At 40.3% G+C, this 15,056-nt stretch overlaps 1 protein-coding gene across 1 annotated transcript in view; it reads right to left on the reverse strand.

The window, feature by feature from the left end:
• Positions 1 to 5,738, reverse strand: part of LOC308078026 (myosin-6-like) — a gene marked incomplete at its 5' end in the record, with an annotated part of 30,138 nt that extends 24,400 nt beyond the window's left edge. Inside the window, 7 exons of the mRNA XM_080419077.1 lie at positions 417 to 480; positions 710 to 802; positions 1,369 to 1,468; positions 2,091 to 2,118; positions 3,428 to 3,584; positions 4,056 to 4,199; positions 5,538 to 5,738. Coding sequence (XP_080275203.1) covers positions 417 to 480; positions 710 to 802; positions 1,369 to 1,468; positions 2,091 to 2,118; positions 3,428 to 3,584; positions 4,056 to 4,199; positions 5,538 to 5,738 — 787 coding nt within the window. The remainder of the gene's footprint in view (positions 1 to 416; positions 481 to 709; positions 803 to 1,368; positions 1,469 to 2,090; positions 2,119 to 3,427; positions 3,585 to 4,055; positions 4,200 to 5,537) is intronic.
• Between the last annotated feature and the right edge of the window lie 9,318 nt (positions 5,739 to 15,056).

Genomic DNA, 15,056 nt, shown 5'->3' on the forward strand with positions numbered 1-15,056 from the left:
TATTTTCAAATAGCCGTAGCCAAGTCGCTTCTTTTGAGTTTTCTTAAACTTGGTTGCTTATTTCTCTCGCAGAATCTGGCAACACTGGTTAACACCGTTTTTGCATGTTTACACAGAGACACGAGGCGCAGTGTTTTCAAAGTTCTCCACCCTGGAAGGTGGTTTCACTTTGTTGCGTTTTCAACCCCTGATAACACCGTTGTCGTCTAAACAGACGGTTTTCTGTAGAGACGGTCCTCGTGTAAAGGGCACCTGAGTGTCGAGGCATCATTCTTGTGTTAGAGGAATTGTGGAATTTTCAAAAAACAAATCTGCGTTTTTGGCGAGCAAGTGATGCATTTGAAAGAACGCAGCTGCGTTCTTGGCAGGTAATGTGTTAAATGCATCAAATATATAAAGATCGCTTGTATACTTACAGGTCTCAATGTCAGCAGAGGACAACTTGCCACTAACGCCAAAGTGAATTCGGATGAATTTACCCTGAGAAATATGACAGGCAGATTGGTTTGCTGTTTCTGGAGGACTTTCTAGAAGTTGTCGACACAAAATCACACATTGTACAATGACCTTTTTTTGTGTGTGTGTGTGTGTGTGTGTGTGTGTGTGTGTGTGTGTGTGTGTGTGTGTGTGTGTGTGTGTGTGTGTGTGTGTGTGTGTGTGTGTGTGTGTGTGTGTGTGTGTGTGTGTGTAGGTTGGTTGGTAAACTTACGAATCTGGAGGAATTGTCATTCCTGATGGTCTTGACATTACCAAAAGCCTCCAGAGCAGGGTTAGCCTGAATGATTTGATCTTCAAGGGTTCCCTGGAGATGAGCAGAGAGTGTCTTAAAGTCATGCACCATTTATTTTACAGTAGACCAAGGGTTCCCAAACTTTTCAGGCCGTGACCCCCAAAATAATCATATTTGAACTGGGGACCCCCCCAAAATAGTCATATTTGAACTGGGGACCCCCCCACCGTGACAAGCACTTGAAATGTTAGGCATTATATTTTATTTTCACTCGGTTCCACAGATAAATAGTGAAAATAGCCAATCTACACACTCACAACGCCTCGCAGTGGCTCACGAGGCGTTGTTTTATTTGACAATTTGGCCAATTTAGTATTAAAAAGGTCTTAAAAGTTAGTAAATTGTCACTTTAGAAATGTGCAGATACCCTGTTACACTTATACTGTATGTTGGTTTGTTTACTGTTGAGTGAGAACAAAAACAAAAAAATATCCATGAACTCAAGGCTTCATGGTTTGTAATTGATAGAAAATGTTTTGGGGTGAACTATCGCTTAAGTTCCAAAATAATTTGGGGACCCCCTGGGACCCCCTGCAGACAACACACTAGATTTTCTGAGTACAAAAGACAAAAGATACCTTTTTATCATCAACCTTCTTTCCAGCAACAGCTGCAATGCTGGCAAAGTACTGGATGACTCTTTTGGTGTTCACAGTCTTTCCAGCACCAGATTCTCCACTGATGGTAGAAGAACAAGTTTGATGTTTTTGTTTGTTTGTTTGCTTGTTTGTTTCAGGAAATGTACATGATGAGCTTTTTTATGTTAGACAGTGGTGGAAAAAGTACTAAAATTCTTTACTTAAGTTAAAAGTACCAATACTGCAATGTAGAATACTCTGTTACAAGTAAAAGTCCAGAATAAAAAAATTACTTGAGTAAAAAGTATTGGCATCAAAATGTGCCAAAAAGTAAAAGTACTAAAATATTTGAAAATAGCAGATCTACAAGCTCACAACGTGTCGTGATGCGACGCGTTGTGAGCTTGTAGATCGGCTATTTTCAAATAGCTTATGTATAACATAGGGCTAAAGTGGTTAATGTATGTTTCATAATATCATAATTTATATCTGAAAAGTAACTAGTAACTAAAGTTTTAAAATAATTGTAGTGGAGTAAAAGTACAATATTTGCCTCTGAGATGTCGTGGAGTAGAAGTAAAAGCTTTGGAAATTCGAAATACTCCCGTAAAGTAAAAGGTACCTCAAAATTTTACTTAAGTACAAGTACTTGAGTAAATTTGCTTACTTTACACCACTGGCCCTAGATCAAGGTAATGATGATACTGTAACACTTTACTCACGTGATCAGGACAGACTGATTCTCCCTGTCTGCAAAAGTTAAAGAGAAGGTAATATGATATTAATGTGGTACTAATTTGTCACATTAAAGGTAGGGTAAGTGATATGTTTGGTTAAAAACACAAAATGTTCTGCTCTGCCAGAGTAATAGTGTAATAGTGTCACGCCACTGCCAACGAAAACGAGCGATTTTTACCAACCTTTGAATCAAATCGAAATATTCATACTCAAATCATGGAATATTTTTCCGTGATCGATGTCCTCACTGCGATCGCCGCGCGGTAATTATCCGGTCGCGGTAATCCGTTGCATAGTTGTGGCCAAGGGCGCCGATACTGTGGGTGCCACGGGGCTAAAGCACCCAGGAGAAATGACGAGCACCCATCACAAACTCGTCACAAAAAAAGACATCTGCACTTCATGGAGTACATTCTTTGTACCAAATTAACCAAATTAACCGCATTAAAGTAACAAAAAAAACGCAAAAAGATAACAAACCTGGGAAAAAAACGAAAATTCACACGCGTTGCTCACCCAGTAGCGCGGAAATAAATCGGCGCCCCTGGTTGTGGCCAATTGAATGTGGCTTGTTTTTGCCAATTACGTCATCTGGCAGTGAAAGCTTCATTTAGGGTAGCAAACAGGGCCATATGGTGGAAAACCACAGAAAACCCCAAACTCGCCAAAGTCGTCCTTGGCACTGTGGACCAAGTGCCAACTGGCGAGTATACTCGTCCATGGCAGTCAAAGAGTAAAGAGCTGGAGAGACATGGAGACTCCCGTTACTGAACAAACACTATAGCAATGAGTACTATCAGAATATAGAGCTATTTAACGCTTATTTTAACCAAAGAAAATCACTTACCCTACCTTTAATATTGGTGGACACAACCATGACCATGTTTTTTATAATCTACAGAGTCACCTTTACTAATCAAGCTAGAACAGTGGTTCTCAACCAGTGGTCCTTGAGGGGGTTCCAGGGGGTCCCCAGCCAAAGGTGTTAATACATTTGCACCCCTTTATCCATAGTGTATACGTTGGCTATTCAAAAAATAGCATATATACAAGCTCACAGCGCGTCACTTTGTGCCGCGCTGCAAGCTTGTAGATCTGCTATTTTTGAACAATTTCGAAAAATCTTGAAAGTGTTTGAAGAATTTTGTAGAATTTAGTATTTTTTTCAACACAAATCTTCTCTTCTGGGGGTCCCTGGCACAAATCATTTCAGATGGGGTCCGCGGCCAAATATATATATATCTATATATATATCAATGTAGGGGTCCTTGGCATGAAATAGGTTGAAAACCACTGAGTTAGAAGATGGTTTCCTGTATACCTGCCAACATGTATTGGTAGGCGTTGTCAGCGACGGAGAAGACGTGAGGGGGAGCTTCACTCCTCTTCTTGCCCCTGAAGGCGTTGACCACTGACTGGTCGTACACCGGCAGCCACTTGTAGGGGTTGACGGTCACACAGAACAGCCCCGAGTAGGTCTGTTGTGAGGGAGGTCATCGCCACATATCAGTGAAAGGTACATCAGCTAGATCCAGTGGTGGAAAGGGCAGCTATAGATGTTTTACTCTGGCAATGAAAGAGTTAAAGGAGTAGTTCACCCAAAAAAGTACTTATTTTCTATCAATTACTCACCCCATGAAGCCTTGAATTCATGGACTTGTTTTTGTTTTTGTCGCATTCCTAAGCCAATAATTTGATGACCAGGTGTATTTTCGGTAGGAGACACAAAGAGTCTACTTTGTGTCTCCTACCGGATACATTAGCCGGTAGGAAACGGTATCAAATTATTGGCTTACGAATGCGACAAAAAAAAAAAGATCCATGAATTCAAGGCTTCATGGGGTGTGCAATTGATAGAAAATAAGTATTTTTTGGGGTGAACTACTCCTTTAAGGAGAATTCCTTCTGACACTATAATGGACAGAGCAAAGTTGGTTGCAATGACTCACGTAGATCATCCAGGCTGCGTAGCGCTCTTTGAGGTTAAACAGCACGGCGGGCTCGTGCAGGAAGGTGAACATCGCCATGTCTTCAATTTTATCATACTTTGGCGGGTTCTGGGGATGGATGTTTTCCTCCTTATGGGTTACGTCCTGGAAAGAAAATACCATAATAATGGTATATTCCAGGGGTGGGCAACTTTGATGAGGGCCACTATATTTCCACACTCACTCCAGAGGGCCACATTGCATATACTGTCGGGCAGACACGTCTTATCTCCGTATTTTAACTTTTTCGTAAATGAATGTCGTACTTCACCTTTCTTTGTCACACAAAAGTTGCAAAATAGCCGATCTACATGCTCAAAACGCGTCGCAGCGCGATGCGTTTTGAGTGTGTAGATCTGCTATTTTTGCTATTTTTGAATTGGTATCCTGAGAGGTTACATTTTTATTTCATTTCAAATGCATTTAGTTATACTCATGTTAATTTTTTTAACTTAAATACAAATAAGTTGGACATAAAGAGGACAATAGAGGAATTTTAATACTAGTCATTAAGCTACTAATATAGACTGAAGTAATTAAAGCAGGTCATGTTTGCATGTTTGGAATTATAACAGCTGAAATCAATAATATATCAATATTCTGATATTAACCTGCGGGCCGCATTAAAGTGAAGGTGGTATATTCAGTTCATATGGTCATAATTTAAGCCCGACCAGTATGAATTTTGATTTTAAAATACTTTGACATTTTACAGTGACCGCATTATTTTGTGTAGTTTCAATGGTAAGAGAACATTTAATTTAATTAAATATGTATTTATCAATAAATGCCAACATTGTTCTCCCACCACTAAAGGCAACTCCCTTCATTTATACATGACACCAGTGGTGGAAGAAGTACTCACATTTTGTACTTAAGTAAAAGTATCAATACCACAATGTAGAAATACTCTGTTACAAGTAAAAGTCCGGTATTAAAAATTCACTTGAGTAAAAGTACAAAAGTATTGCCATCAAAAATTCACTTGAGTAAAAGTACAAAAGTATTGCCATCAAAATGTAAAGTACCAAAAGTTAAAATACTCATCATGCAGAATGTGCCATTTAAAAAGTTTTCAATGTATGTTTTGTAATAATTCAAATCTACAAAGTAACTAGTAACTAAAGTTCTCAAATAATTGTAGTGGAGTAAAACATACAATATTTGCCTCTGAGATGGAGTGGAGTGGACTAAAAGTAAAAGTAATAAGTATTACAATTTGGAAATACTCCAGTAAAGTAAAAAATGCATCACAAAAGTACAGTACTTGAGTAACTTTACATGTACTTAGTTACTTTACACCACTGCTTCCTTCATTTATACACACACACACACACACACACACACACACACACACACACACACACACACACACACACACACACACACACACACACACACACACACACACACACACACACACACACACACACACACACTTACTTTGCCAAACTCAGTATGCACAGTGACTTTGTCCCCATCTCTACTGGTGATCTGAGCCTTGACATACTCCACCTCGGGGTCGGGGCAGAAACACTCTTTCTTCATGTCGAACGGGCGAGTCTGGGCCTCCAGACGTTCCCTGTCGGACTTTCGCAGAAACATCGCCGCAGCCCCAAACTCTGCCATTAGAGCGTCCCCCATCTCTGCGCTCTCAGATGTTCACCTGCAAACATTTGACAAAGATCGGGGGGTTGTCATCAACCATGTTGGCTTGTGGTGGACATTTTTGTCAAATTTCAATCTTCATCTGAAAAGTATGAAAAGTATTGAAAAAGCTCTTCTGACTAAACCTCCTTAGTTGTCCTTTAATGTGGAGATAACTCCAACTTGTGGAGTTGTGTCCACATTAAAGGACAACTTTGCTTTTTTACAACAAGGATTCATTTTCTTAGATTGTAATAATAATAATTAAAAGATGAGTGTTATTTTTTTTTCATTTATTGCTTTCTATTGTTATAGCGATTTTTAACTGGGGGCGGGGGCATTCGGGAAATTGTCTCTGCGGCTAGTTTTGTCTCTGCGTGGTTGAATGCACGGAGGCCAGGGGAGAACCTCTGCCCCAATGTTTTCACATCAGTTTGTTATAGCGCCACCAGGAGGCCGATTTTTGAAAAAAAATATATATATATTACTCCTACAGATTGTGTCCAAACATCGCGCATTGGTACATATTATCTTCTATAGTCATGTGATAGAGACAGATCTGTCTGATATTTCATATTCCATCCTGATTGGCTAAGATTGGCTGCCAAAGTTTTGCAGGAGTGGCCCGTTTTGTACAAAATGCCTCAGATCATGAACACAGTGTCCGATTGCTGTGAAACTTTGTACGCACATCCCCATTAGGCCAAAGAAGAAATGCCATCCTACATTTATCAAACCAGCCTCATGGTGGCGCTATAACAGGCTGATTCACATTTTGGCCCATAACTTGAACTGTATGTCTTACAATCAACATCTTTGTTTCACTGGATTCTGTGGCATTTCTTTGGTTTAGTGGGGATGTGCGTGCAAAGTTTCACGGCAATGGACCCTTCGCTAAGCCCCACCCACTCCACTCTGTGACTGGTGGTGCGGAGTTAGTCACACCCAGGTCTGGCAGCGCCTGGCAAACTTTGCTTCTCACCCATTGACTTGCATGTTAAATGACGGCTTTTCCCCTTAAAAATTATCGATCATTTCAGCAGCAATAGCTTCAAAATCTCTTCTAAATCTAGTCAACAAGGCCTACAGTAGGCTATGCACTGGACAAATGTGCATGACATTATTTCAATGAACTAAAAACACGGGAAATGTTAGAGGGAGTAATAGCCATGGATACGCGACGGTCGACTGTCTCGACCGTCATGGATGAACTTCAACCTGGTGTTTGCACTTTCTCCATTTACGGCCCGTACATCTACAGAAACGTTCATATTTCAAATATAAAGTGCTTATCCCATGGCCACGGATGTTACATTTATGTACGGGTTCTCAAAAGTACCCGTATCATCCGTATTGTTCAATAAAAAGCATTTTAATCTGATCGGTGGCCATTTTCTCCATATGCGTTCAACTAAGCGACCCTATCGGTTGGTAGGTGTATTGCACTCTGATACATTATAACTCTATGAGAAAATGACCACCGATCGGATTAAAATGCTTTTTATTGAACAACACAGAATATACGGGTACTTTTGAGAGTCCCGAGCATAATTTTAACATCCGTGGCCATAGCATAAGCAATTTATATTTGAAATCTGAGCGTTTATATAGATGTACGGACCGTAAATGGAGAAAGTGCAAACACCAGGTTGAAGTTGATCCATGACTGTAACAGGAATTTTCATGTACCGCAGGGTAAGACTACAGTAGCAGTTAATAAATAGACGAACAAATGAATGAATATACTTTAACGTGCGGAATTCGAAACAGGCAGCGCTGGGATTCTGAATTTTGTTACGATTACGGTGATTAGTATCATTGACACCACCTGGGCGAGTGAGTCGTGTAACTTTCCCAACGTTAAGCTGTGTATGTGTTCAACAACACAGGCACAGCCATAGCCTTCCAGTTTAAGCGCAGATTTCAGCTTGGGAAAAGAACCCTCCGGTTGTGGGTAAGTGGAATCTGTTGCTGGTTCATAATCACCATTGCGTTATCGTGGTATTCCTGTTCTTGCTATTATGTTGCAAATGATTGTGTGTGTGTGTGTGTGTGTGTGTGTGTGCGGGCGAAATAACATTGACATCTATGGCAGGTGACGAAAGTTTGCCAGACCTGTGCCAGGCTAACAACGGTTGCTAAGCTGGCATTGGACAATCGCTTTTGGGGTGGGGTTTAGCGAAGGGTCCATTGGCTGCTGCATTCATGATTCAAGGCATGTTATACAAAACGGGCCACTCCTGCAAACTTTGGAAGCCAATCTTAGCCAATAAGGATGGAATATGAAAAATCTTGACAGATCTGACTTGATCACATGACTACAGAGATAATGTGTACCAATGTGTGTGATGTTTGGACAAAATCTGTAGGAGCAATATTAAAAAAAAAAGTTTTCTTTTTGCAAAACACATTTCGGCTTCCTGGTGGCGCTATAACAGGCCGATGTTTAAAAAAATGGGGCAGAGGTTCTGCCCTGACTTCCATGCCTTTGGGCTCGTGGAGACAAAAATAGCCCACTTATTGTGTAATATTTTTTATCTATAAACAATTACCCGAATGCCCCCACCTCTCAGTTAAAAATCGCTATAACGATAGAAAGCAATACATGAAATATTTTTTAACACTCATCTTTTAATTATCATTACAAACTATTAAATTAACCCTTTTTGTAAAAAAAAAAAAAGTTGTCCTTTAATGGTCAAAAACCTCCTAACTCCCCTTGAGCTGTATTTGGGTAAAGTGATGATAATAATAAGGACACATTCAAGTATATCTGACAATGTATAGAGTCACCATACCAACTTTTATGAGGCAGTATTGTGTTGTTCTAAAAACATGTTTCTTTTTTCATTTCCTGAAAGGTTAATATTTTGGACATAAATAAAAAATGCTTTCTGTATGCCCGACGGCGGAGATATGGCTTCTCTTTAAATGTAACCACTTAAACCCCTATTCTTTGTCAAATGGACCTGACTTAGACCACTTGTTTCCCGTCCACATCTCTTCGCCAAAATAGCTGATCTGCAAGCTCGAGCTTGTAGATCTGCTATTTTGGCAAATGCCCCAGGCATTCTGGGGTTCACGTTTAAGAGCTGATTCACTTGCAGCCTCACAGGATGGTCCCAGCCTTCTCTAATAGCCCTGTTACAGTAGATTCTACTCATTATCCCCATTAGCCTCTGAAATCTTTGTTTCAATCAATCAATCGGTTGATAAGTCTTTTTAGAAAGGCTATTACAGGTGGCTCACCAGAAAGTAACTATAGTATCACACAAACAGTGACTTGCCTGGTTTTGAATCCCGGTTGGATGGTGACTTGGAAGTGGTGGTCTCTCTGGGAAAACTGTAAACAAGGATATAAACAAATGAATAGCACAACCCAATCCATTTGCTAATTGGTCAACTTGTTGCCTCTCCAGTTATCTCTTACCTTCAAGTCTCCTGGTGCCCTGTGTCCCCCCAGAGCTGGTACTGTCTGTATATAAAGGCTAGCATCGGACCATGTTTGGAAGGAGGTCATAAATCCTTTGTTACTGTTACAGGCTTGACACAATATGACCTATGATTAAGGACAGGAGCACATGGAGAGCATCACCTATTGTTTTGCTTCCTATTTTGGAGCCTCCAATGAGATTGGCTTTGTGATGCTATTAAAGATTTAATGGCACAAGCGTTGCTCCACCACCTCATCCTCATACATTGCGCAATTGTAAAAGGCAGAAGCCCTCCCCAGAAATGTCATTTTAAAATAATCTAATCTATATAGCCAGCTGTTAAGGTCTTCCAGTGAATTTCACCCATCAAATACCAGTGGCGTGGATTTAAAAGTTAGTGTCACAGAATTTGACAGGCTACAATATTTTCCATAATACACAAATTGTATCCCGAGATTATAACGTTCATGCACTTAAAGAGACATTTCACTTTCAAACAACTTTGGGGTCATTTTAACGTCTACTCAGGCGTTTGTGAGCCCCCAGACAGTTTTTTTTTAAAGTTGCTTGATTCAGTATTTAGATATTTGATATTCATTTTATCAGACACGCCCCCTTCCTATACAAACCCATTGCAACTTCAAACTCCATTTTAGGCAAACACCCATCCTTGGTTCTGGTGACTCACTGCCCTCTTAATATGTGAGGGTTCATATTTTTTCCATTGCTTTTTCATTAATTTAATTTTTTGTTTTAAAAATATATATATAAAAAGTGAATGAAAACAGTAATTGAAAAAGTTTGAAGTTACAATGTGTTTGTATAGGAAGGGGGCGTGTCTGATAAAATGAATATCAAATATCTAAACACTGAATCAAGCAACTTAAAATCTGTCTGAGGTGCTCACATAAGCCTGAGTAGACGTTAAAATGACCCCAAACATGTTTGAACGTGAAATACCCCTTTAATGAAATCCTCACAGTGGATACTCCAAGTTGTTAAAGATGCAGACAGCTGCAGCTGTTTTCCATTGTTCACGCTATACATTGGCACTAAAACTCTAACTCAAGATTCACAAACAAATCTAGAACCAACCGTTACAGGGTCTTCCTGTGCATTTAAGCCATCAGATCTCTGTGTCATCAATTTAAAAGTAAATGGAACAAGTTTTTATGGTTTTGGTATAGTGGTGGAAAAAGTACTCAATTATTTTACTTAAAGGCCAACTAGGTAGCTTTTCAGATCTGTGTGTGTACACATTCCACCCCCCCCCCCCCTCTGACAGGTATCACAGTGATTGCTGTCTTTGATGCATTCATTGATTAGAGAGAGCACTTACGAGCACAGAACGAGTTTGACACTTTTATGGTCCAATCAATCAATTGGCCTCAGAGCTCCGGCTGATTTTTTACATTTTCAAACAGCCAAAGTGTTTATAGGGCTGAAGTGGTTAATACTATGTTTTGTAATAATAATCAAAATCTACAAAGTAACTACTGTATAGTAACTAAAGATTACAAATAACTGTAGTGGAATAAAAAAGATTAAACAACAGATTTTGTCCAAACATCACGCAAATACATAGTCATGATTGTGATCAACACGGATGTGTCCAATGTTTCATATTCCATCCTGATTGGCTCAAATTGGCTTCCAAAGTTTGCAGGATTGGTTCGTCTTGAACAAAATGCCTCAAATCATGAACGCAGCATGCAATTTCTGTGAAATTTGCATGCACAATCCCACTAAGCCGAGGAAGAAATGCCACTTGGAAAAAATCAAATCAGCCTCATGGCTGAACAGGCCTAGTCGCGTTTTTACCTGCACCGGTCTGCGTGAAACTTCGTACGCACACTCCTTAGAGGCCAAGGAAAAACCCTGGCTCTGCATTTTTAACGTTTGCCTTTTAGAGCGCCACCAGGAGGCTGACTTTTGTAAAACTTTTTTTTTATATTACTCCATCAGATATTGTCCAAAAATCACGCAAATCAGTACACAGTTTCTCTATAGTCATGTGATCAACACAAATGTGTCCGATATTTCCTATTCCATCCTAAATGGCTAACATAAGCTTCCCAAGTTTGCAGGATAGGTCCGTTTTGAAAAAAATACCTCAAATCATGAACGCAGCGTGCGATTTCCCTGACATTTTGCACTCACATTCCCACTAGGCCGAAGAAGAAATTCGTTTCACATTGGCCTGTTATAGCGCCACCAGCAGGTCTAATTTAGCAAAACAGTTTTTGGAACAAAATGCCTCAAATCATGAATGCAGTGTCCGATTGCCGTGACAGGCCTGAGAAGAAATGGCACCATTTTCATTGGCCTATTAAAGTGCCACCAGGAGGCCAACATAATAACCTGACCTGGTGGAGACCTGTGCTTCGAGGAGCACTTTTCCTAGTTTTTGCCCTGCTTTTGTTATTTTAGTGCCATTTTTTTTCAAACCCTGTAGCATTTCCAAAAATGTAAATTGTGTTATAACTAAAATGTATTATTATTATCATTACTGGTTATATATCACAACTGTTGAAACAAAGTAATGAAAGGCTAAAATATCTTCCACGTAATAAATTATGTTCTAAAAGATGAAGACAGCTAGCTGCAGCTGTTTGTATTGTTCACCCTATTAGTACATTGGCACCACCTAAAAGTCAAGACCTCTATAACTCTGCTCCACGACACATTGTGTTGGTGAAGGCAGTGCCATTGTTCGCCTCCCCTCTATCCTTGAGGACAAAGATAACACTGTGAAATAGTTTTTGGATTCCTTCTACTGACCATGAAGCATACCTGAACGTGCTCTCTCCTTTCAAAGTCTGAATTGCCATGTGACTAAATAGGCCACACACACTAATAAGGTATCAACTTAAGTCATTATAAGGTCTACTATAATTATGGAAAAAAAAAATATTTTTCAGAGCCATATAAGAAGAGTTGCGTCACCTCCGTTCACTTCATCGGGCCAGGCCTTCTATTGGCGAATAGTGACAAAGCCCTGAACCGGAAGTCTACGGAATGCACTGGAGTCTATGAGCGTTTGTCACTATTTACAGTTTACATGAACCACGTGACCGGCGCGGTTTTTGCTCCCTCATTGACGTAACTCTCCGATAGAAGGCTCTGGGCCAAATGATAAAGCATGTTGAGTGTGACAAGGAGTAAGTCAGATGTCTTTCAAGAGTAGTTATACATAGATACATTGCACGGTAGTACATCACTGAAGGTGTAAGGCTGTCTACAAGGTGATAATTTGCTTTAGACATTGTTGGAGAAAGGGTTATATCCAATAAGACCTTTGCATTGCTGTCTTGTCTAACCTCGAGTGTCTGGTTAGCTTTCAGCGCTGAGCATTCCAACCGACGTTAGATGTCCGAATCTCAGCTGTCGTTGCAGTCTGGAGTATGTAATAGGATTCATTTGACTCGTGCCTTAAGTGCTGACAATATAGACGGTGTCCTTTCCTCCTGATTGATTGATTGAATACTTTATTAGTCAGAAATGTAAACAGCACGTGGTACAGAAAGACATTAAAGGGATAGTTCACTGTTTGTATTGTTCACCCTATTAGTACATTGGCACCACCTAAAAGTCAAGACCTCTATAACTCTGCTCCACGACACATTGTGTTGGTGAAGGCAGTGCCATTGTTCGCCTCCCCTCTATCCTTGAGGACAAAGATAACACTGTGAAATAGTTTTTGGATTCCTTCTACTGACCATGAAGCATACCTGAACGTGCTCTCTCCTTTCAAAGTCTGAATTGCCATGTGACTAAATAGGCCACACACACACTAATAAGGTATCAACTTAAGTCATTATAAGGTCTACTATAATTATGGAAACAAAATAAACGTTCATTATTAGTACTGTAGATGGAATATGTTGACATCCATCCATGCATAAGCATAAGTGTCTGTATTCACTTATAATAGACATAACCTTTTAGCTGTTTATAAGGTGCTGAACCAAAGGTTTTCACCTTTGTGAAAACAATGTGACTCGGTGTCAAGGGTCGATGTCACTAGTTGTGCATCAGGGAAAGTGTGAGGCTGTCTCCACAAGGTGATAATTCGGGTCGCAGACAATATAGTGTTACCTCCAACATGACCTTATACCATTTATCAGCAGAAAGCTTTTCTACTCTGGGTAAGTGCTAACGTGCCCCTTCAACCTTAGATTCTTCTGCGGAACATACCAGTCCCCGCTCAAGGGTTCCAAGAGTTCATCTATCTTGAGTTGGTATACTGCAGGGTTCATTTGAGTCTTCTCTGTGACATACTTGAACAAATGGAACCTCAACAGACTCACCTGCCATCCTTTGTCTATGCTAGCTGACAGAACCCATGCAGCAAACCACTTGTCATGTGGTCTCTGATCTCACTATATGAACTTGGGAGGTATGTATTCCTGTTATGTGTAAAAAGTCAAAAGTCCAAGCCCATCACCGGAAATGACCCCCCCCCCCCCACCCCCGACTGTTTGTTGTACTTATCTTTCTTTCATACGATGTGTTTTTTGGCATATTATTGTTTGTCTTTAAATGTCTTGATGAATTGAATACACAGGATCATATGGAAACAAGCCCTGAGGGCTTATCTGGGTCATCCTTTAGCATTCTTTTGTAAAAACCACTTGAACCTCAGCATCCCTAATCTTTTGGTAACATTCACCAAAAATAGCCGATCTACAACGCTCACAACGTGTCACTTTGTGATGCGCTGTGAACTATGACAGTAAAAGCACAATTTAAGGACTTTTTTCAGAGCCATATAAGAAGAGTTGCGTCACCTCCGTTCACTTCATCGGGCCAGGCCTTCTATTGGCGAATAGTGACAAAGCCCTGAACCGGAAGTCTACGGAATGCACTGGAGTCTATGAGCGTTTGTCACTATTTACAGTTTACATGAACCACGTGACCGGCGCGGTTTTTGCTCCCTCATTGACGTAACTCTCCGATAGAAGGCTCTGGGCCAAATGATAAAGCATGTTGAGTGTGACAAGGAGTAAGTCAGATGTCTTTCAAGAGTAGTTATACATAGATACATTGGACGGTAGTACATCACTGAGAGTGCAAGGCTGTCTACAAGGTGATAATTTGCTTTAGACATTGTTGGAGAAAGGGTTATATCCAATAAGACCTTTGCATTGCTGTCTTGTCTAACCTCGAGTGTCTGGTTAGCTTTCAGCGCTGAGCATTCCAACCGACTTTAGGTGTCCGACTCTCAGGTGTCGTTGCAGTCTGGAGTATGTAAGAGGATTCATTTAAGTGCTGACAATATAGACGGTGTCCTTTCCTCCTGATTGATTGATTGAATACTTTATTAATCAGAAATGTAAACAGCACTTGGTACAGAGACATTAACTCTTTGCCTGCCAGAGTAATAGTGCAATAGTGTGCCACTGCAGCCAGCGAAAACGAGCGATTTTACTGTACCTTTGAAAACATCATGGAATATTCTCCGTGACCTCCGTCCTCGCGGAGATCGGCTCATTACACGCACGGGGGTGTTGTAGTATAGGAAAAAAAGAAAATGTCCGGTCGCGATCCTCCATTCCAAAGCTATGGCCGGTTGAATGTGGCTTGTTTTTTTGCCCAAAACAATAGAAAGCAGAGAAGAATTGCCTTTTTATAAATCATTTAACATGAAAGGAAACTGCCTTAGCAGAATCTGACGAGGGAACGCGTCGATGAGAGTTAAAGGGATAGTTCACCCAAAGAAATACAGTTTTTCTATCGATTAGTCACCCCATGGAGACTTGAATTCATGGATATTATTTTGTTTTTATTGCATTCTAAGCCATTCATTTGATGACGTGGCAGCGGTTCAGGTAGGAGACACAAAGAGTCTCCTTTGTGTCTCCTACCTGTCCACTGGTCA

The sequence above is a fragment of the Gymnoscopelus braueri genome (genome assembly GCF_963280865.1).
Source record: "Gymnoscopelus braueri genome assembly, chromosome: 22".
Lineage (NCBI taxonomy): Eukaryota > Metazoa > Chordata > Actinopteri > Myctophiformes > Myctophidae > Gymnoscopelus > Gymnoscopelus braueri.